The 22,102-nt window shown below is 45.0% G+C and overlaps 1 protein-coding gene across 2 annotated transcripts in view; it reads right to left on the reverse strand.

Annotated features, from left to right (window-relative positions):
- LOC137632943 (uncharacterized) overlaps positions 1-22,102 on the reverse strand; it is a 65,310-nt gene that overhangs the window by 36,903 nt on the left and 6,305 nt on the right. For both annotated transcript variants that reach the window (XM_068365069.1, XM_068365068.1), the window contains exon 2: positions 3,923-4,883. In XM_068365069.1, the coding sequence (XP_068221170.1) occupies positions 3,923-4,537 (615 nt within the window). In that variant the 5' untranslated portion in view covers positions 4,538-4,883. The remainder of the gene's footprint in view (positions 1-3,922; positions 4,884-22,102) is intronic.

The raw sequence follows: 22,102 nt of genomic DNA on the forward strand, positions 1-22,102 counted from the left end.
GTTTCAACAACTGTATCCACCTTCGCTGAAAGCGCTCTTATTAAAGGACGAAGGTTTACATTCATGTAGGACAAACACAATTTACATTTGTTTCCTAAACAGACGAATAAACTTATATAGTATACACTAATTTATGTCACCTTATGAAATTTAATAAAAAATATGACAAATTCGGAGATAATTTGTATTTTTCCTTAACAAATACAAACCTGTAGCTATTTATATGGATATTAATTCGGCGGATCTCAAAGGTAGACATTAGATTTAAAGTGCGAGGTGGCAACCCTACCTAACCACTAATAATGGGTAGGTAAGGGGTGGTTGGGGGCTACCCAGCTACCTATATCTACTCACGGTTCAATGAACCACATCACTTTTTGCTTGCAGGCAGGACTTACTGGGGGACAGGTGATGGCAGGCCAATTTATATAAATAGCTACAGGTTTGTATTAGTTAGGGAAAAATACAAATTATCTCAATGACAAGGTTTGAAGGTTAAGCTTGTCTCACGAGGAGACACTAAAAGTAGAGGCTTCTAACCAACGAAGCATGGCTACATTTCGGCGTCCCCCGTCTTCCTATGAGATCGGATGTTCCATCATGAGGAAGTAGACAGATTGCTTACCTTTTCCTAGAGGAAGATGGGAGATACAAGATAGTATCCTTGTCGCTTAGTCTGGACTCTCTTTCCTTGGCGAAAAAGACATGAGCCGATTATTTCAAGCTCACGAGAGGGGTTCTCTTATGAGAAAGGAATATATTTATTCACAACCACTCCGGCCTAAGGAGGAGCTCCAGTTACGGAAGAAAGTCATCGTCCGACTTCATGAAAAAGCCTGAGTTTCATGAAGTGTAGATAAAAGATATTTCCCAGGAACGAAAGCAGATGGAGGTTGAATGTGTTTCCACTAAGGTTTGAGGGTATAAGGGCCAATGAAGATTGGGAAAATGCAGATTTTCAAAATCCTCTGTTATACCCATCAGTCTCCCGTCTGGGCTAACCCGAATCATAGCAAGCAAATTGCTATGACTGTCAATTAGAAAGCACGAATTTTGTTATCTAAGAGGGAGAAAATGGTAATCTGAAGAGGTTGTCTCTCCCGCTAGGGGGGGGAGAGAAAACTATTCAAAGAATCTGCCTCCCTTATCACATCCGAGATCCGGTTTGCTTAAGGAGATTGTCTAATTAGCGCAGTTCCTATTCAAGCAAATTCGGCGAGTGAATGCGAGCACCTCGCACAAGAGCATGAGTGTCACGCTTAAGACCGCAAGCGTCTCGCCCATAAGCGCAAGCATCTCGCTTGAGAGCATCCTGCACGAAAGCACGAGCATTTCGCTTGTCAACAAAAGCACCACGTTCATGATTGTGAATCGTGAGCGTCGAGAGCTTGTGCATGACTAGATCGTGAGCGTTAAGCTTATGATCACGAGTATTTAGTTCATAATCATGAGCGTCACCTCGTATTTAGTGTCCGGCTTGTGCCCGTTATTGTGAGCGTCTTGCTAGAGCTCGCGATTATGAGCATCTAGTTCGTGACAGTGAGCGTCGATCTTGTGATTGTGAGCTTATACCTCTTGATATGAGCTTTTAGTTCTTGATTGAGAGCGTCTAGCCTGGGATACGGGCGTATCACTAGACACTCACAATCGCGAGCATCTCGTTCGTGATCTTTACCATAAGACGCTCGCGATCATGATCACAAGTCTTGCTCGTAACCATGAGTATAACTTATAATGGAGAGTGTGAGAGTGTTGTGACCGCGATCACGGTCACAAGCGTCTCACTTGTGACTGCAAGCATATAATTCACGATCGCAATCACGAGTGTCGTGCTTGAGCATGTAACTCACAATCATGAGCGTCCAGATAGTGATCACGAGTGTTTAGCTCGTGATCGTGACCACAAGATGGTTGAGATCGCGGTCACGACGGCGTGCAACCCATGATCATGAGCATGAGCGCACTCGGAAGCATCTCCCTCGCGGTCACATGAACGTTCTTAAGGGTTGTAGAGACAAGCGTTAAAATCATAGTCATGAGCGTCTCGCTTGCGACCGTGAGTGATCATTTGAACACCCTCAAGGTTGTAGAGATTGATGTCACAATCATGTTTATGAGTACCTCGCTCGCGACCGTGAGCATGAGCACGATCGCAAGCTTAGAGACTGACGTCACAATCATGGTCATGAGAGTCTTGCTCGTGAAATTGTGACTCACGCTCGTGAGCGCGAGCCCACGTCTCACTCATGATCACGAGTGTCTAGCTTGTGATCGCAAGCGTCCTCAAAAACTGAGAAGAGACTAGTGTCCCAATCGCGATCACGCATGTCTAACTCATGATCGTGAGTGTCTCGCTCGCGACCACAAGTATTTAGCTCGTGATCGTGAGTGTCCTCAAGAGTTGAGGAACGACTAGTGTCGTAATCATGGTAACGAGCGTCACTCGCAATCATGAGCGTAAGCGCTAACATGAGCGGAGACCACTAGCATCGTGAGCTCACGACCGTGAGTGTATAACTCACAATCTTGAGCGTAAGCACAAACATGCGCAAAGGTTGTGTAAAGACTCTCCCTCGGAAGGGGAATATCTTACACCTGGAGGTGAACCTCCGAGCAGCACTCTGTTGCCCTTCAACAAGTTCCATCTCAAATGAAGGTTAACATAAGTGTTGCTAGAGAAAATGCCAAGGCTTAATCTGAGTTGTTCCCTGAAGGTGATTTCCCCAACAAGAATCCTGCATGGACAAATCCCCGGATGGGGAAACAGAACAGGAGTTTGCCTTCAAGAAGAACATTGAGATCGCGATAGCCTACGATCCCGTGATCGTAGCTATCCCCGTGGCAATCATTGATTATCACAAACGATGCCCTAATGGGAGTCTAACATCTGATTGTCGCGAACAATCAGAACGACTAAGAATACGAGGTGATGAGTCTCGCCCCTGCGATCATTAAATAGAAGGAAAGTCCGTCGATCCAGCGATTGTTGAGTAAGCCTTTGGTTGACGCTCGTCCTTGATCTCGCAATCCTCAACAGGCGGAGCTGCATATGCAGCCTGAAACTTTGCCTGTAGGGAGAGAAAAACTGTGGAATCTTGGGAGACGAGGAGATCAACAGAAGGCGAGAAGACTCATTGTCAGCGGAAGACGAAGGAAGGACGTCCGCTCTCTACCAGCCAAAAGTAAAAAAGTGATGTGGTTCATTGAACCGTGAGTAGATATAGGTAGCTGGGTAGGCCCCAACCACCCGTTACCTACCCACTATTAGGGGTTAAGTAGGGTTGCCACCTCGCACTTTAAATCTAATGGCTGCCTTCCAGCTCCGCTGACGTAATATCCATATACTGTAAATATCGGAAGGTTTGTTAGTATAGGAACAAATGTACAGTATATGGAAATTTGAATTTCTGAAAAAATTTCAAGTCATAATTCCACTGTGATAAGTTTGGTTTTAAACATTCACCTGGGCATGCGAGCCATTAATAAGTTATGAACCACAACATAGGATATTAAACGAGGGAAAAACACTCGCTTTATAAAATTTATAGGACATACAATTTGGTCCCTATACACCATAAATGAAAAGAAAAAAATTAATCCTCTGTCACATCCTTAAACAATAATACAGTACAGTATGATCTAAAAGAAAACCATTTTTTTTTAATAAGATACTAAAATAATGAAAATATAATACAAACACAAAGATTCTCTATTAGAAAGACCTACTTTGTATTGTATTCAAGACTAATTTATCCAGACCTTCATTCTACTAGCAAAAAAAAAAAGAGCTCCAGGCCAATAAATTGCAGCAGTAAACATTAAAGCTTTTATGTACAACTTAAGTATAGTAAATACTTCTTATTAGTTGGTATAAGTATTTATTCTTTTACAGATTACAAATTGAAGAAAAAATAAGTCTTACCTCTTTTCCAGTAGAAGAATTTTCTTCTTTGCCATTTTCCATTTGTATCGTAATTTTCTTGGTCTCCTTATCACGATCACTATTACATTTAGGGATGTCATCAGACCGTCCAACATCTGACTGTTTCTTTTCCCCAACATCAGTTAGCTCAGAGAAGACATCATCATCATCAACTTCCTTCTCTAAAGCGCCGATGATTCTCAAAACCTCCTCGTCTTCAATGACATCAACATTGTACTTTTTGGTCTCTTGATCTTTTCTGGCCTTTACCGAACTTTTTTTGGCTGAATTTGCACGTTGATTATTTACTGGAGGTTTACTTTGCCTGTTTGTTTTCTTGAATGTTGCAGATGTTTGAGCAACTTCATCATCTGTATTAAAATACTCCTCACCACTGTTCAAACTCATATTGTCCACAAGTTTTCTCCACTGTATTTTCTTGTTTAGAAGATCAACAGCAAGTTTGCCCTCCCTTTCCACTGAATCTTCATTGACAGTTTCAAGCTCCTCCTCCTCTACCACAATTGGTATAGAAGCTCGCTTAACAGCTCGAGTCTCTTTCTTTCCTCTTACAGGTCTACGTTTACCTCTTCCGAGTTTCCCTTTTCTTCTCATACCGAATTAGTCCACTGGTAACATTAATTGTAAAATTAAAATCCCACAAACTAGCATTGAACTTTCCAAACCCTATTATTTTCTATACATAGCAATATTACACAATATACAAAACAATAGTTTTATAATTCTAATAATTACTATACAGTACTGTAATTCTCAAATCTGTTACACGTCCTTTGTGATCACAAGGTCCACAATAATGGCAGAAGGTAGCTAAATGAAAGTTCATTTTGTTCACATAAGTCTATCCAGCTTTAAAAATATAGTTTGGTTTGACACAGATCACACAGGATCTCCAGTTTCTTAACCTACTGAAGTCACTAGAGATGGCACTTGTCAGCATCTGCAAATGAGAGAAAGAAAATAATTAGTGGCCAGTCACCATGTTGAATGTATAGATCCTGAGGTTAGAGCCTCTGCAGTACAAAATGTAAGTCATGAGAGAGGGGGAGAAGTTGAAAAGGCTCACTATCTTCCATAAGCAGAGGCCACGATGCTATAGATTTCTTTGAGGTGCTTGGATTTTTATCACCTTGCCAAGATTTTTCCTTTGGTGCATCTTGGCTATAAAACTAAGAGTAGAGGTCATAAAACAAGTTATGAACTATATTATATTTATTTCGTACCTCCATGGATAATACATACAGTATAAACAAATTTCAAGGAACTATGTTTCACAGGTACAAATCCTTTCTAAGTGATGTTTAGAAATGCAAACTTTTTTCCTCTGATAAGGAATATCAAAAGAAGAATTTTGATAAGATATGACAAATTCGGAGATTATTTGTATTTTTTCCCTAATACAAACCTGGAGTTATCTATTTGTATTATCTTTCAGTGGAGCTGGAAGGTAGCCATTAGACTTTAATTGCGAGGTGACAACCCTGCCTAACCGCTTGAGTAGGTAGGCTGGGGTTGGCTGGGGGGTACCCTGCCACCTTTATATATACTCTCAGAGCAGTGAGTGACATCAATTTTGAGTGCAGGCAGGCCTCCTGGGAGACAGATGATGGTGGGCCAATTTACATAAATAATTCCAGGTTTATATTAGTTACGGAATAATACAAATTATCTCCAAATTTGTCATTTGTTCCCATACTAACAAACCTTCCATTATTTATTTGGATGACTCACTCTTAGGTGGGTGGAAGTCCTAGTTCAGGCATGGACATTGAACCAGTTTTACCTTGTACAGTATATGACTGTGGTCTAGGGAAAACTTTGACTCCTTCCTTAATTATACTAAGTGAGTATAATAACAGCCTGTGCAATACAGTGTAATAGAGTATAATAACAGCCTGTGCAATACAGTGTAATAGAGTTTGTTGTCTTGTATGAACACCTGAGTTTATATAGGAAAACAAGATGTATTCCACTGCTTACCTCACAGAAAGCAATGGGGACATGGACAGAATATAAATTTATCACTTATACTGGGCTACACAAGGGAAGTGATAATTACCTGCAGAGGTTGAAGCCAGCTTGCAGAGGGACCCATGGTGATGTACCCCAAGAAAGAGGAAAATGAAGAAAGGAAAGCCAGACATTCTTTCATTCATCCCAGTCTTCACCCAGGTAACTAATTCCCTTAACCAACTGCTACTTGTCCATCAAGGCAGTCTTCACCCCGGTAACCAATGCCCCCAACCAACTGCGACTTGTCCATCAAGGGGCCTGAAGTATTTTTAAACTACTTGTTGAGCAGCTACCACAGGACTGATAGTGAACGTAGCGAGTCTCCTGTGGGTCACATATTTTCAACAATGGGGTGTGAAGGTGGTCTGTCTTTTCCACATGCCCACCTGAAGTATTTGCAACAAGGAGAAGTTGCGTTTGAATGCCAAGGAGAGCTAATTCCCCTGACATCATGGGCTCTAGGTCAGCAAGCCGGAGGAGGGTCGGGAGCCAAGGCTCTTTCGATTACCTGGCGAATCCAGGAGGAAACTGTGTTCTTTGTGATCCTCCTCTTTACTCTCCCTCAGCTAACAAACAAAGGTGTTAGTTGGGGCCGTGTTGCTTCAGTGGGTTTAAGATAGTATCTCAAACTCCTCACTGGGCATAGTAACAACTGATCTGGGTCATTGGTTACAGAACGAAGACTTACATTCTGAAAGGGCCCGAATCTATGGTCCACTGCTCCCCCGGATTTTGAGTCTTAACGATAAACTCGGGAACGAAGCCGAGTGTCACTTCCCCCATCCCCTTGAATTTGCAATGTCATACGAGAGGCCACGTAGTTCACCAACTCTCTTAGCCGAGGATAAAGTGAGCAGGAACACCGTCTTCAAAGTAAGGTTACAGTCAGTTGCATGGCATAATACTTAATAGGGAAGTCCTTTTGAGGATCTAAAGACGAGAACCACATTCTCAGGAGGAGGCCTAATCTCTGACTGGGGGCAAGTGATCTCATAACTCCATATAAGTAAAGAAAGCTCCAATGAAGAGGAAATATCAACTCTCTTCAGCTTAAAGGCAAGGATTAAGGCTGAGCAATAACCTTTCACTGCCGAGACTGGGAAGCTTTTCCTCCTAAAGGTATACAAGGAACTCCGCTATTACTGGAATAGTTGCATCGAGTGAAGAGATATTTTTTCCATGACATCAACCCCAGAATACTCTCCCTTTTGCCAACTTGTTCAGAGGGGAGAGATCAATGACTGGTCTCCAGCCTCCAGTCGCCTTTTTCACCATAATAATTTGACTGTAGCAGCCTGGGGACCCATCCACAACCTCTTGGAGAGCGCCTTTCTGCAGCATGGCTGTGACTTTGGCCCTGAGGTCCAGCTCCTTTGCAGATCCCTTGGCATAGAAGCTTAGATGCACTAGATCCCGAGTCAAAGGAGGGAGAGATTAAATGAACGGGACGCGATACCCTAGGGCAATCACTTCGACCATCCCGTAAAGGTGCCACCTCTGCCAGCGGTGCTGTAGGCATCCTCCCACTGGTGGTAGTTGAGGAGGAATGCCATTCCTAATGGGATTGGCCACCTCCCTTTCTTCCCTTCTTTCCTCTGAAGGACTTAGTCTCTTTCTGGCCTTTGGGTGGAAAGGGCTACTTACGGCACCATTGAAGGTCCAGAGGACCTAGAAGTTGACGGGTGAGAAGAGGAAGGAGCTTGCTAAGTCCGGGAAGACTGGGAAGGTCTACCACATGATCCTACCCATAGATCAAGCCACGAAGCAGCCTGCATGGCGTACTTCATCCCTTTCTCTATGTTCAGAAGCTCAACTGCCAAGAGGGAGGCCCTCAGAGAGGAGAGGGAACAAATGACAAATTTGGAGATAATTTGTATCTTTACTAACTATACTCGAGGATTCCGCCATTGCTGGAAAGAGGTATCGAGTGGAAAGATACACTTTCCCATGACAACAACCACAGAAGACATCATATTTTACCTGGTAGACTGATGCTGAGGAATCCCTCAGATATCTAGACAACCTCTTCGCAACTTATTGCAAAAAGCCTCTGTGAGAGAGGAGGTGCTGGGTGGTCTCCAAGCATACAATCATAGCAAAGCAATAGCTTGTGGTAAATGTCGAAGTGTGGTTGTCTGTGATGTGGAGAGGGTTCTCCTGGAGGCTCCATCGGGAGCTGCAGAAGGTTTGGAAACCATTCTGCATGATGCCATAGCGGAGCTATGAGAGACCTTGAGAGGCTGACCGATGTTCTAGCCTTACTGAATATCCTTCTTTTCACACAAAACAGAGATGAGACGTAAACGTCGTCGTTGTACCCACCATTGTTGGCATGCTTCTTGCCAGAGAGCCTTGGTGTCTAAGGCTGGGGAGCAGCGGAAGCCTTGAGGTTTAGGGGCGTTACGAACAGATCCATAGTTGAAGAACCCCATAGTGTTAGGACTTTGTGGGCTACAAGGTGATACAAAGACCATTTGGTACACCTTATGAGAGATGCTGTGCACATATTGTCAGAGACCATATTCCTCTAGTCTGAAATGAAACAAGCTGATAGTGGTACTGAGAGGGCTTTGACTCATCTTAGTATTTACACTGTTAGATGGGAAGCGAGCAAGTGCCTTCTTGCTTGTTGATGTGAGCCCCTATGTGGTGTTGTTGCTCATCACACCACAGAGCGGCCCGTCAGGAACTGATAAGGCTGTTGAAGGACTGGAAAGTTGGCCTTCATCTCTTAAAAGAGATTTAAGTGAAGGTACTTTCGGACTCTGTCCAGAGGCCTGAGGTTGTATGGTGCTACATAATGGTCCCTCCTCCCTTCTTTTGATGTGTCTAAGCTCAGCATCAAGTGGGGGGGGGGTTGAGAAGGTTATACCACTCCGTAGATTCTTGACTGACACCCATCCCTTGAAGTTCATCCAAGTTTCTGGTCCCATGGGGATCAGAATGTCTGGGGAATCGAAGGCCTGATTCCTATCAGACTCAAACTCCCACACAGAACAAATCCTGAGGCAGCCATTGGAAGCCAGACAGGCCAGGGATGATAGGTGTCCAAGGAGAAATAGTCACTCTGTGCTGGGAGTTCTTATCGTCTTGAAAGAGGATCTTGTGACCTTTCTAAGCCTCGTTATACTGTCTTTGATGAGAAGGTTTATGTGGAGATTGGTGTCTACTGTAGAATGATTCCCAGATATACCAGTCTTCTGAGAGGGAAGTAGGGAAGACTTCCCAAGGTTTACCAGATCTTGGTAAAAAGACTTCAGAAACTTCGGTGCTGATGCAAGGTTGCCACCAAGTCTGCTAGGATCAGTCAGTCGTCCAGAAAACGGATGAGACGGAAGCAAATCTTGTGAGCCCAGGATGGGTTCTGTGGAAAGACCGAAGCACAATGCCCTTAACTGGTGTTTCTTGTTTGTCTAGAAATCTCCGATACTTCCTAGAAGATGGATAATTTGGCCCTGGAAGTATGCGCCCTTTGGGTCCAGTGTGCACATGAAAACCTGTGGTCTTAACCCTTGTCTGAACTTCTCCAACATGGTGTGGACATCGCTGGAGAGCAGCTACAGGAGAGTGCAGGTGCGCGCCGGCGAGCTGGTAAAAGCTCCAGCACTAGAGAGCGCAGATGCGCAGTGGAGGACTGGCGCTTGTGCTCAGGAGAGCGCTGTGGCTTGGGAGAGCGTTGGCGCGCCGGAGACCCAGGTCGCGCAGGAGCGCGCTGAGGTTTTGGTGAGCGCTGACGAGCTCGGGCTGGAGAGCGCAGTTGTGCTGACGAGCGTAGATGGGCTGGTGAGCGCTGGCGAGTTGGCAAACGTTGCTCCCTAGAACAGCGAGGCTGCGCTATAGAGCGCCGGCAATCGGGAGATCACTGGAACATTGGAGGTTGCTGAGGACGAGCAAGAGAAGGATATAGGTCTAGCGAACGCCGAAGCGTTGTAGAGCGCTGACGAGCTGGAGAGCGTGGGCGCTCTGTAAAGCATGAAGGAGCAGGCTGGCGCTGATGAGATGTTGGTGAGCTCTGGTGCACTGCAGGGTGCTGGCAAGATGGAGAGCGTTAGCGCGCAGCTGCACGCTTAGGTAGGGCCTCAGGAGGCTGTACCGGAGACAGGAATGTTAACGGCAGATAGGATGAACAGGAACCGGGTGTGCCCTTTGGAAGGGCGAACATCCACCAAGATGGTGAACGATCTACAGAAGAGTCCAGGACCGAATTCCAAGGACTAGCAGCAGCGTTGTCAGGAGAAGGTCCAGGAACGGGCAAAAGTCGAGGGGCAGGAGACGACTGAAGCGGAGACTTCTCAGCGGGGGACAGCTGCAATGACGAGGATGAAGAGCCGAAGAGGCGCCTTTTTACCAATGGTAAAGGACAACCTCTATGGCGAAGTGGAGGGCGTGTTCTGCGACGTTGATGCCCTCTAGTGGCCGTTGGATCAGCAAGCTGACCATAAGCAGCAGCAGTCCTCCAAAGAGGAGTCTCTATGAGAGACCTCCCCCAAGGGGAAGAAACACTTGCAGGAGAGAGATATGTAGGACTAGGTTTCCCCCTCAAAGGATGATCAGGAACGGGGGAAACTAAGTCGGCAGCAAAAGCTGGAGTATGGATGGGCAGGGACATCGGCAGAAGCCATGACGTCAACGAGCGCAAGAGGATCCATCTCCAAAGTCAATAACGACGGCTGCACACTTGCACCACAAAGGATGAGCTGCAGTAAGGAGTCCTTGGAGAGCAGACCCGGAAGCCCCAAAGAATACCACACCTGCAAAACAGAAGACATAGACAAGGCCTCACCCAAGGGGAGAGGTGGGGCCGCTTCGCTAGGGGGAAGCAACATCAACTCTAGAGGACCGGGGTTGGCCACAAATAAAAGGGTCTACGCTACTACTCAAAAGAGGCCGAACGAGTAGGAGTTTCAGAGGAAGGTTGGGAGACGGAAGAAGAGGTCTTGGGCTTTTTCTCCCTTCAAAGGAGAAATATCCCACTTAGACTTCTTCCATTTTTGCCCAAACCTCTCCCACTGGGAGGCAGACCAATCCCAACATTCAATACACTGATTACATTATCACACCACTGACCTCTGCAGGCGGGACAAAGGGTGTGCCGATTGGTTTCCACAGTAGGCATGAAGGTTTCGCAGGGCTGGCCATGAGCCCAGGACAGGTGCGCATGGTCGCAGAAGTCAACACACACTAACACAAAGAGAAAGTCAAACGAATTAATGGCAGTCCAATTATAACAGCGAAGGACGAGGAACAGCAACAGCTGTACACCATCCGAGTCAAAAGCAAGGTGAGCTAAACCACAGGTGTGCGAGTGGGAGCGGTAGCAAGCTAACCCCCGCTACCTGCGCTAACTAGCGGTATGCGTAGTTAATCCTCGCTAAATTTTAATGGCTCGTAATTTCAGCTTTGCCGAAAGTAATAACCACAAATAAATAGTGTAGGTTTGTATTCCAGTTACGGAACAAATTCATATTACCTACTTTGATATTCATAATATTATGGCTTGCTTATTATGCTTAATCATGACTATTAAATGATAACCAAGAATGGCATTTATCACCTTGAAATTTCATTCTAATTTCTTTTATTAATCTGTAACATTCAAATATCTTACGTAGCATAATTAGCTTCTAATGGAATTTGGATAACAAGCAGGATTTTCAGTTTTCCTATGTTGCCCGAATTACCCTTTTTTTGAATATTCAAAGAACAGTCCTTTTTTTTGTTCATTAGTCGTTAACGGAATTTTCTTTCAATGAATTGCCAGAGGTCGTCAACAGGTAGTAGGTTGGCCTAGGCACCAGCCGCCCGTTGAGATACTACCGCTAGAGAGTTATGGGGTCCTTTGACTGGCCAGACATAGGACCCTTCTCTCTGGTTACGGTTCTTTCCCTTTGCCTACACAGACACCGAATAGTCTGGCCTATCCTTTACAGATTCTCCTCTGTCCTCATACACCTGACAACACTGTGATTACTAGACAATTCTTCTTCACCCAAGGGGTTAACTACTGCACTGTAATTGTTCAGTGGCTACTTTCCTCTTGGTAAGGGTAGAAGAGACTCTAGCTATGGTAAACAGCTCTTCTAGAAGGACACTCCGAAATCAAACCATTGTTCTCTATTCTTGGGTAGTGCCATAGCCTCTGTACCATGGTCTTACACTGCCTTGGGTTAGAGTTCTCTTGCTTGAGGGTACACTTGGGCACACTTTTCTATCTAGTTTCTCTTCCTCTTGTTCTGTTAAAGTTTTTATAGTTTAAATGGGAAATATTTATTTTAATATTGTTACTATTCCTAAAATGTTCTATTTTTCCTTATTTCCTTTCCTCACTGGGCTATTTTCCCTGTTGGGGCCCCTGGGCTTATAGCGTCCTGCTTTTCCAACTAGGGTTGTGGCTTGGCATTTAATAATAATAATAATAATAACAGTGCCAGGGGAGAGTCAGCATATCCAGGGGATAGGGGTCTGTTGCGTAAAGAATCCATAAGACAGGGTTGAGATTGGGAAGGTGATGAGTTTAATTTACCTGCTAGAGATTACCAAGGCATCACCCGCCAGAAAGGATATTTGCACTCTCCACTATCGGCACAATGAGAGTACAGTATACTTCCCAGATGGTTCACTCCATACCCTATCCAAAGAATAGCACCAAAAAAGATATAGAGGCACAGATGTAAGGTGAACCCGCCTGTTAGGACTGAGACCAAGAAACTATGGAATCATCCCCTCCATATCTGTAATGATGGGCTTCCAGCCAGAAGCCAAGAGTCATACCCCAAGCATTAGATCACCCTGGATTCTTAAGACCCAACACTTTAGAATAGTTCTGCCAAAAAGGTCCAAATCAACTTTGGAGAGCGCTGAGATCATCAAATACTCTCACATATAGCTTTGAATGCAAATACCTCCCAACCGTGACACCTCCTCCCATTCATCGAAGCAGGCAGAAATAACGGATGTAGACACATCCACGCCAGTGGCAATAATGGATGTAGAAACCACGCAAAAAAAACAAAGGTAAAATAAGATAAATATATATATACTGTATATGTACATATATATACATAAGGGAAATTTTCTGAGTTGGGACGGCAACACGAAAGTAACTTTATAAAATTAGGAGAAGGTCAAAGTAATATCAAGAGGAAGAAAAAGCTGAGAGATAGAGAAAATTAGAGTCGAACTGGGGGAGCAATTTCCCCAAATTCGAGAGTCCCCTAGCCCGTCACCAGGCTTCAGCACGGGAATGATATGCAGTGCTGAAGCTCGATGACTTCATCAAGGCAATCTCTCATTAAGAGGGCACCCTCTGCTGAACAAACTCATCTTGCACCCTCACCCTATGCTGAACAAACTGTGTGTGAATGATTACTAAGGGGGTAAGTATGCTAGGCTAGAACTCAGGAAAGAACTAGCTAGCAGAACATTGGGTGGATGAGTAACTGCAGAGGAAGCTTCTGCTAAAGGCACGAGACTTGTTGGGAGGGATTCCCCTCCAACGGCTCGGGACAGACAATGGTTGAGGCCAACCCCTGCGGAGGCAGATGTGTGCTTCGTCTGTGCCTTTAGTGTCAACACCCTATAAAGGGGGGAAGTCCCAAAACCTCCAGGAAGACGACAACTAACCCACGGCATCAAAAGAGCTAGACTCCCTCCGCAGGAAAGCCGCCGCTGCTTCACTACGGAAAGCAACAGGGTCTTACTGACCAGAAGGTTGTCTAGGGGTTAAACGGTTACCACTCCTGTCCGATCAGCCTCCGGAGGTAGCCGCATGGGAAGAGGCAGATGGGAGAGTACTAGCCGTGAGAGAAAGACAAGTCACGATTTCTTTGACTTCGAGGATGACCCCAAAGGCAAAATAAAAAAGGAAAAAAAAATCCCTCTGGGATATCTTCCTGCGTCTATTGTAACACTCCCATAGGAAGTCCAGGAGTGTTGCTGTGGAAAAATTAAAGCTATAGATGGGAAAAATACAAATTATTTTTTATATCATGTACTTATATTTTTTTTTTAGAACATTAGTTTTTTATATTTTGGTCCTTCAACCTTGTCTCATTATATTCTTATTTTTGCAGCATGCCCCACTCCCTGTAGGGCTTTGAGATGGCATGTAGAATTGCAATCAAGTAAAGAAGCATTTTGCAGACATTCGACTGTTCTTATAGACAGAAACTCCCAAGTGTGCAGGGATTTGACAAAAAAAAACTGTTGTGACTTAGCCTAGACAGTGGAGAGCAGTAAAAAAATCTATAGCAAACATACTCTGTGTATCCCGTTAACCCAGAGAATTGTTGGAGTAACGTGAACATTCCTCTACCTTATAAACGCTCTGTGAACTTGGTACTATATAGTGATCCAGCAATGAGTAGATTCTCAACAATGATGCAGTGAAACAATTTAGACATTTCTTAATGATGTTTATTGAACTGGTACTCATCAAGTTGGCCTAGTTTACTGCATAAATTGTGAATAGCATCCTTTATGTTAAAGAAATGACTTATACATTACTGAATCTTATTTTATCCCTCGCCAAAGGGAGGGCCAAGGAGGGGCGCTGCTGGACCGGGGCATCCACTATTCTGTTGAGGCTGGAACGCCATGCATCTTCGGAGGAGGGTTCCGGTACGTCCAGCCTGTAGTGACTTCTGATGAGGCCTATCACCCTCTGATAGGCAGATACCTCCGCTGCTGACCCCTCTCCATGGTCGTCGAGCTTCTCCGACAGGGGTGCTGGTACATGTGACGGGGGTACTCCGACAGAGGACCTCGCACGTGGGGGAGTCCTGGACCAACGCTCTCGCGGGGGTTCCCGATGAAGGACAGGCATCGCCGTCGGAACGGGGGCCTCCATCCTGGGTCTAACATCTCTCCCGGAGGTTCTCGAATCTGCGGGCCTGCTCGTTGAGGAAGGCCGAGGGCTGCGCTCGTGACGAGCTAGATGGACCTTGAAGGTCAGGACTCGGCTGCCAGACCGAAGGGGCGACTCTCTCCGCTGGGCGGATGGAGCCGGAACCTTCGCGGACTTATGCCTGTCAACTGGAACCTGCCATGAGGAGTCCCTCCGTCGGGTGCCGCTGCTGCCGGAGGAGTATCTATCCAGGGAGCTCGTCCTCGGACGGCAAGTTGAGGGGCCCAGCGCCACAGCTAGCTCCAGAAGCCTGTCACGGTGAACCATCACCCATTCGTTGCTCTTGAGGGATCTCGGGCGCCGACTATCGTGGCGCGACCTCGAGGGGGAGCGAGGGCGCGACAACTTCCTGCGGGACTTCCCCCTTCGTCTCCTGAGCTTCCTCAGAGCCTCATCCTCCGAAGAGCCGGAAAGCTCCTCCACTGAGGAGACCGATGACTTATAGGCCCTCTTCGAAGGCCTCGCCTCCCGCGGTGGTGTAGGAGGATTCCTGCGACGCTCCGTGGAAGACGACGCCTGCAGAAACACCTCTGGGAAGGCGGCCGACGGCGCTGGGGGGAGCGAGGAGGCTCTCCCGTGGGAGACCAGGTCCCGAAGTCTTCCTCCATCCTCATCGGGGACGTGAAGGGCGTCTTAGGGGGAACCCACGCAGTGCGGTCCGACGGCAGGGAAAGCTCATTCTCGACGTCTCCCTCGGCTGCTGAACCACCTGAAAAGCACGCCAAAGAGGCTGGAGAGGAATTAGCAACATTCTTACCCCACATGGGGTCCTCAGAGACGTGACCTGCAGGCACCAGGCCACCATCTCCCGAAAACACTCCCGCCCCTCCCTCAGGCCCCTCACTCGCCTGGAAAGACGCCACAACCCCACTGTCATGAAGGTCAGATTCTTGGGGAAGGGCCGCAGGACTCTTCCTCGCAACAGACTTACCGCGTCCCCTACTCTGGGTAGGGGAGGTTGGGAGAGAAGGTCGGACCGCCAAGGCGCCCGTTGAAGCAAGGGAGGAAGGGACGCTGGTCTTCTTAGGCGACTTCTTCTTTTTGGTGCTATACCGCACCCACTGCACCTCATTCCACGACTCGCACACGTGGCGGAAGGGGAACACACGCTGCCTCTGCACGAGGAACACAAGGAGTGCGGGTCAACTTTGGGTTTCGAGAGGAACGCTCCACACGATTTGCCGGCCATAGGCCCAGGACAACGGCGAGGATGCTCCATGATGAAGAAGAAGCACTACGAGACACAAGCGCGCACAGAGAAAGCACAATTGAACCCCGTGGGTACTGTGTGGGACACAAAGGGTCGGGGACACACAAGTCACACTGGGATTAAGAAGAGCGGCGAGATGATATCGCGACGCGACTAGAGAACTTACTGGAGGTCGAGACCTAAGCAAGCATGCTCTCTGACCCAGGGTTAGCCTCAGGGCGCGTATCACTCCGCCTGAGGTTATTCCTCATAGAATATGGGTTTAGGGTAAACTACACAAAACTCTAGTCGGATGGGAGGAGATCCCAGATACTCCTAAGAAAGTAGTTCGAGGTAAGTACTTCGTGTTGGAACAACTTATTTTTTGTGTGACTTTGCAATCAATAGGAGGGGAATGAAGGGCAAAGTCGACAAGAAGCCTCCGTGCAGGAGTATCGCCTGCACAAAGGGCAAAGTTGGCAAGGAAAAGCCTCCATGAAGGAATGTCGCCAGCACAAAGAGTACAGTTGGCAAGGATAAGCCTCCGTGCAGAAGTGTCGCCTGCTCGAAGGGCACAGTTGGTAAGGAGAAGTCTTTATAGGAGTGTAGCTGGTATGAAGGGGAAAGTCAGTGAAGATTCAACCTCTTTAGCCAACATAAGGGGATGATTGTAGTCCTCAAACTACAATCACACATGTAAACAAAAATACAGCCAGTTAATAAGTAAATCACCAGGAGAGAGAAACGTGAACGTCTGCACTCAACTATAAACAAATCAAAAGTTGTATGTTTGACGAATATATAAACATTAAAACTCACAAATATGACAAATTTGTATTTTTTCTAGAATACAAATAGTTCACTATTTATATTGGGTATATTGTTTTTAGCGAAGCTGGTCTAACCATGATAATTTCTTATGAAGGATAACTACCGCACCCGCTAGTTAGCAGGGGGGGGGGGGGGGGTAGCGGGCTACTCGACTCACTCACACAACTGGGTTGAGTAACTACTTTGCTTACTGGAAGAACTTCTTGGGGGACAGGGTGGCGGACCAAAGTGTATAAATAGAGAAAGGTTTGTAAGCTAGGAAAAAACTGATTTTGAAGCAAAGCGAAAAATCTATTTTTGGGTGAGAGGGCCATGTCGTCGTGATGCAAGCTTCCTATAGACAGCTTTCTAAGGGATATTTGGCTACAGTGATACTCCCAGAGAATTGACCATAGGTCTCCAGAATTCTAACTCCTGCCGCGAGTATCCTTAAAATTTCTCTTAAGAATATCGCATATCAGGGGATGTATATCTTGATACGACACATGGCAATCTTCACCCCGAATAGCGTTTTCGTTTCGAGGGGGAAGAGTGGCGAAATTGAAGGGGGGCTGTTATCAAGGTTACCCTTCCTCCCCTACTAATACAGGGCTCCAAGATAGCGCTCTTCCTGTTTTGGTAGCGATTTCGCACAGTGTTCTCCCTGCTCATCTAGCGTTCTAGATCGTTTCTTTAGAGGATTTATCATGCATTCTCCAGCATCTTCTGACTCTGAAAAGTTGAGTATTTAATCTTTACAGTGTATAATTTTTAGCTCCTGCTTCACAATGAAATTAGTATAATTTAATGTGTTTTATGGAGCATAGCCAGTCACCGGAGGCGCCATTTTGGGCGCTGTCGTTCGTCATGCATGTTTTATTTAGTCAGCAGAACGACATTCCCAGTTATTAGCTTAAATGAATTATAGCTATTTAGGCAAAATTATACTAGTGAAGATATGATTATGCATACAATTCTCCTCTTCCTACATGTGTTGATCGTATACGTTGGAGTCTCGGTGATATAGGAAGCCAAGATCTCGCCCTGCACTAGGCTACCTAGCCTATGCGCTTTAGTATACTTTCATATATTATCCCCGTTTACCCTCGTGTATCGTTTTATCAATTCAACAGGAGATAGTATATCTCCTAGAATTATTCATATAACTCGATACTCGTCTCATGTGGAGATTTTATTGTTATTATTATTATTATTAAATGCTAAGCTACAACCCTAGTTGGAAAAGCAGGATGCTATAAGCCCAGGGGCCCCAACAGGGAAAATAGCCCAGTGAGGAAAGGAAATAAGGAAATAAGGAAAAATAGAACATTTTAGGAATAGTAACAATATTAAAATAAATATTTCCCATTTAAACTATAAAAACTTTAACAGAACAAGAGGAAGAGAAACTAGATAGAAAAGTGTGCCCAAGTGTACCCTCAAGCAAGAGAACTCTAACCCAAGGCAGTGTAAGACCATGGTACAGAGGCTATGGCACTACCCAAGAATAGAGAACAATGGTTTGATTTCGGAGTGTCCTTCTCCTAGAAGAGCTGCTTACCATAGCTAAAGAGTCTCTTCTACCCTTACCAAGAGGAAAGCAGCCACTGAACAATTACAGTGCAGTAGTTAACCCCTTGGGTGAAGAAGAATTGTCTAGTAATCACAGTGTTGTCAGGTGTATGAGGACAGAGGAGAATCTGTAAAGGATAGGCCAGACTATTCGGTGTCTGTGTAGGCAAAGGGAAAGAACCGTAACCAGAGAGAAGGGTCCTATGTAGTACTGTCTGGCCAGTCAAAGGACCCCATAACTCTCTAGCGGTAGTATCTCAACGGGCGGCTGGTGCCTAGGCCAACCTACTACCTACTAAAGGTAATTTAAGGGTAATCCATCCTTCCCTCTGAGTGCCGCCATAGGCGACAAACCTATCTTGGTCTTGTCATAGAGTAATACACCCTAGCTTGACTAGGCTAGTGTTTTCTGTCTCACCTGCGCCCGGAGAAAGAGGAGGAGCCTCCGCGGAGGAAGGAGACAAAAGCCTACTCTCTGCCCCTCTCTGAAGGAGATCAAAGAGAACCTCCTTTAAGGGGAGGCCACCAACGCCCAGTGATGGCCAAAAAGAAAGCAACTCGGACATAGCACAGACGCCCCTTGCGAGAAGGGGCGGGGCTGATTCACTGGGGAAGTCAAGACTGTCCTCCGCACCGCAAGGTTGACCTAGAGTAACAAGGACTGTGCTGCTACTTGGCGGTTCTTCGGAAAGACCCAGCGGAAGAGCAGCTTCAAGAAGGGATTGGGGGATAGAAGTAGAAGACCGATGATTCTCCGACTTCGAGGACCCCGAAGGCGAAGACAATCCCACTTGGACTACTATTTCTTTCCTCCCCCGAACCTCTCTCACTGTGGGAGGCAGACCTCTCCCTACACTCTATACAGGTGCCGTCCTTTGAACACCGGCAGTCCCGACAGGTCGGGCACAGCAGGTGGGGGTCTATCACAAAGCCAAACATAAAGGTATCGCAAGCGTGGCCTTAGGGACCTGGACAAGTACAGTATGCATGGGTCAAGTCACTCACACGCACACATAATCTGAAAAGAAAAAGCGATTATCAAAAGTCAATTAAATCAGGAGAGCGCAGGCAGTATGTCCATCTCTAATGAGCCAAGAAAGCAATGGTTACTCAACCCAGGTGTGTGAGTAAGCGGGGTAGTCGGCTACCCCCACCCCCACCTGCTAAATAGCGGGTGCGGTAGATATCCTTCACTAAAATTTATCATGCTAGTTTAGCTTCACTGAAAACAATATACTCAATATAAATAGTGGAAGATTTGTATTTGCGCTGGAACAGTGTTTTATTTTCATACTTTCTTAAACAGAAATAGAGCTCATTTTATAAAAAACAAATATATAATACAGTATTAGCAACAATAAATTATAATATGTGAGGTAAATGATTTATAAGAAAAGTGTAGTAATAATAGACTGGTCTTGATATTGCTGTTCACCCATTAGGCATGCAGTACAGTACCCTGTATATGATAAAAATGCTTTTTCTAAAAGAAATTTTGGGGTTCACCCTTTACATGGGGTCATCCTTTTCACTAAAATATACGGTATTTCAAATAAAACTATTGAAATTATGCTAATTGGAAAATGATGGAATAAGTAATACTAGTTTCTTATGGGAAATTTGAAAAATCCTTTGGTAGCATGCCTTAATCAGCTGATTTGCAAAGCATTAACATAAACAATGGAAAAGTTATAATTCGCTATGTTTTTATTTGCAAACAATACTAAATTGTGAATATTACATAAATCAATATTGGATACAATTAAGTGAAACACCAGTTTAATCAAAATCTGGTTTATTTCATATATAGCTGTTATTTTTCACCACGGTAAATGGATATAGTGTACAGTACACCGAGAACTGGGATAAGCAGGGTGGAGGAAGAGGGAAGTGGTGTGAAGCAAGCCCAGTGCAAAGGAGAGTGGGCTACTGTATTTCAAATCATAGCGGCAAGATTCATTTATCGCGAATATATAATCTTTCAATTAATAGGTATTGCAGTTTTCTGTCGCAAAAAGTTAAATTGTGAAGTATAAACTTGCGTAAAGCGCGGGCTGACTGAATTACCCTACACGCGTAAGACGCGTTAGACTTGGCCTCCATTTCTCATTATCAGACTACAAGGTATGTTCAATATGTAAAGGAAATGTCAGGAGACAGAATTTATTTTGAGAAGATTACAAAACTTCGTTCCCTTCAAAATAATGGCCTCTCACATCAACCCACTTCTGCATGCATCTCTTCCAATCCTGCAAGACATCTTGTAAGTCCATCTTCAGCAGTTCAGGTACTTATCTGATGCTTCTCCTGAAGCTGTTTTTCATGCATGGGAACAGGAAAAAGTTGCCAACAGCTAGGTCAGGGTTGTAGGGTGGGTGTTGTACCACTTATATTTCCCTTGTTGATCATCCAGGTGGTCACCAGCGTTGACTTGTGGCATGGGCCATTATCCTGGTGGAACTACCAATGATCACTGCAGTGGCCTCTTCTTCTTCATCATCTCCCTGAACCTTTTCAGAACTTCAAGGTAATACTCCTTATTGAATGCATTCTTACACTGTACATCCCGATATTGAAAACACAGAACCATGACGTTAAGGTTATGAATGTAAAACGAGACTGGACTTCTCTTCAAACATGTAACTTACAACAGAAGCATCACCAATCGTTATTTTTTCTGAAATGTACAATGCAGCTTCTAATGGTAGGTGTTAAAATGAAAGCAGTAAGAGCTAAAAGGGAACTTTTTATTAAAATTTGAAACTACACTAATAGTAACCGCTGACAATATGATACGAGATTCAAATTAGTGTATTTGAAGAGATTTATTATCATTTGCTAAGCTACAATCCTAGTTGGAAAAGCAAGATGCTATAAGCCCATGAGCTCCATCAAGGAAAATAGCCCAGTGAGGAGAGGAAATACGGAAACAGAAGTGTGCCTGATTGTACTGTACCCTCAAGTAAGAGAATCTTAACATAAGACAGTGGAAGACCATGGTGCAGAGGCTATGGCCGTGCCTTATATCAGCGGTCAGTTCCTCCCGAGTGCATTAAAAATGGACACCAACCTAACCTAACATACAAGCTTGTCCTTACCTACTTACCTAATGGGGGCTAACGTCCCACTGCAACTCCACTTACACTGCCGTATTCTTAATCGGCCGTCATCATACATACAAGTGACTGCTGTTATACAAACACCCCGCAATGGCACTACCCAAAACTAGGGAACAATGGTCTGATTTTGGATTGTCCTTCTCCTAGAGGAGCAGCTTATCATAGCCATTTTCACTTTTCTACCCTTACAAAATGGAAAGTAACCCCACAACAGTTGATTTTATTGTGGTTAAGGACACGGAAAATTTTCCTACTAAATATAAACTTTATACCTGTAGAAAAACGCCCGTTTCCTTATAAAACGACACTTATTCTAACCGCAAATAAATACTTAATGTATTATATCTATCTATCTATATATATGTATACCGGCCGATAATGGGAGACCCCCCCGTGGGAACCCAGGGTTTTGGGTGGGGAAAACATACCAAGGAAACGGTACATACAAACAAACCTCTTTTTCTCTATAAATTATTTTCTTGGACGTATAATAAATCCATGGTAAACTGATCAAATTATCTATATCCTATACTACAGTACCAGTGTAATGG

The sequence above is a fragment of the Palaemon carinicauda genome, chromosome 42, assembly GCF_036898095.1.
Source record: "Palaemon carinicauda isolate YSFRI2023 chromosome 42, ASM3689809v2, whole genome shotgun sequence".
NCBI classification, from domain to species: domain Eukaryota; kingdom Metazoa; phylum Arthropoda; class Malacostraca; order Decapoda; family Palaemonidae; genus Palaemon; species Palaemon carinicauda.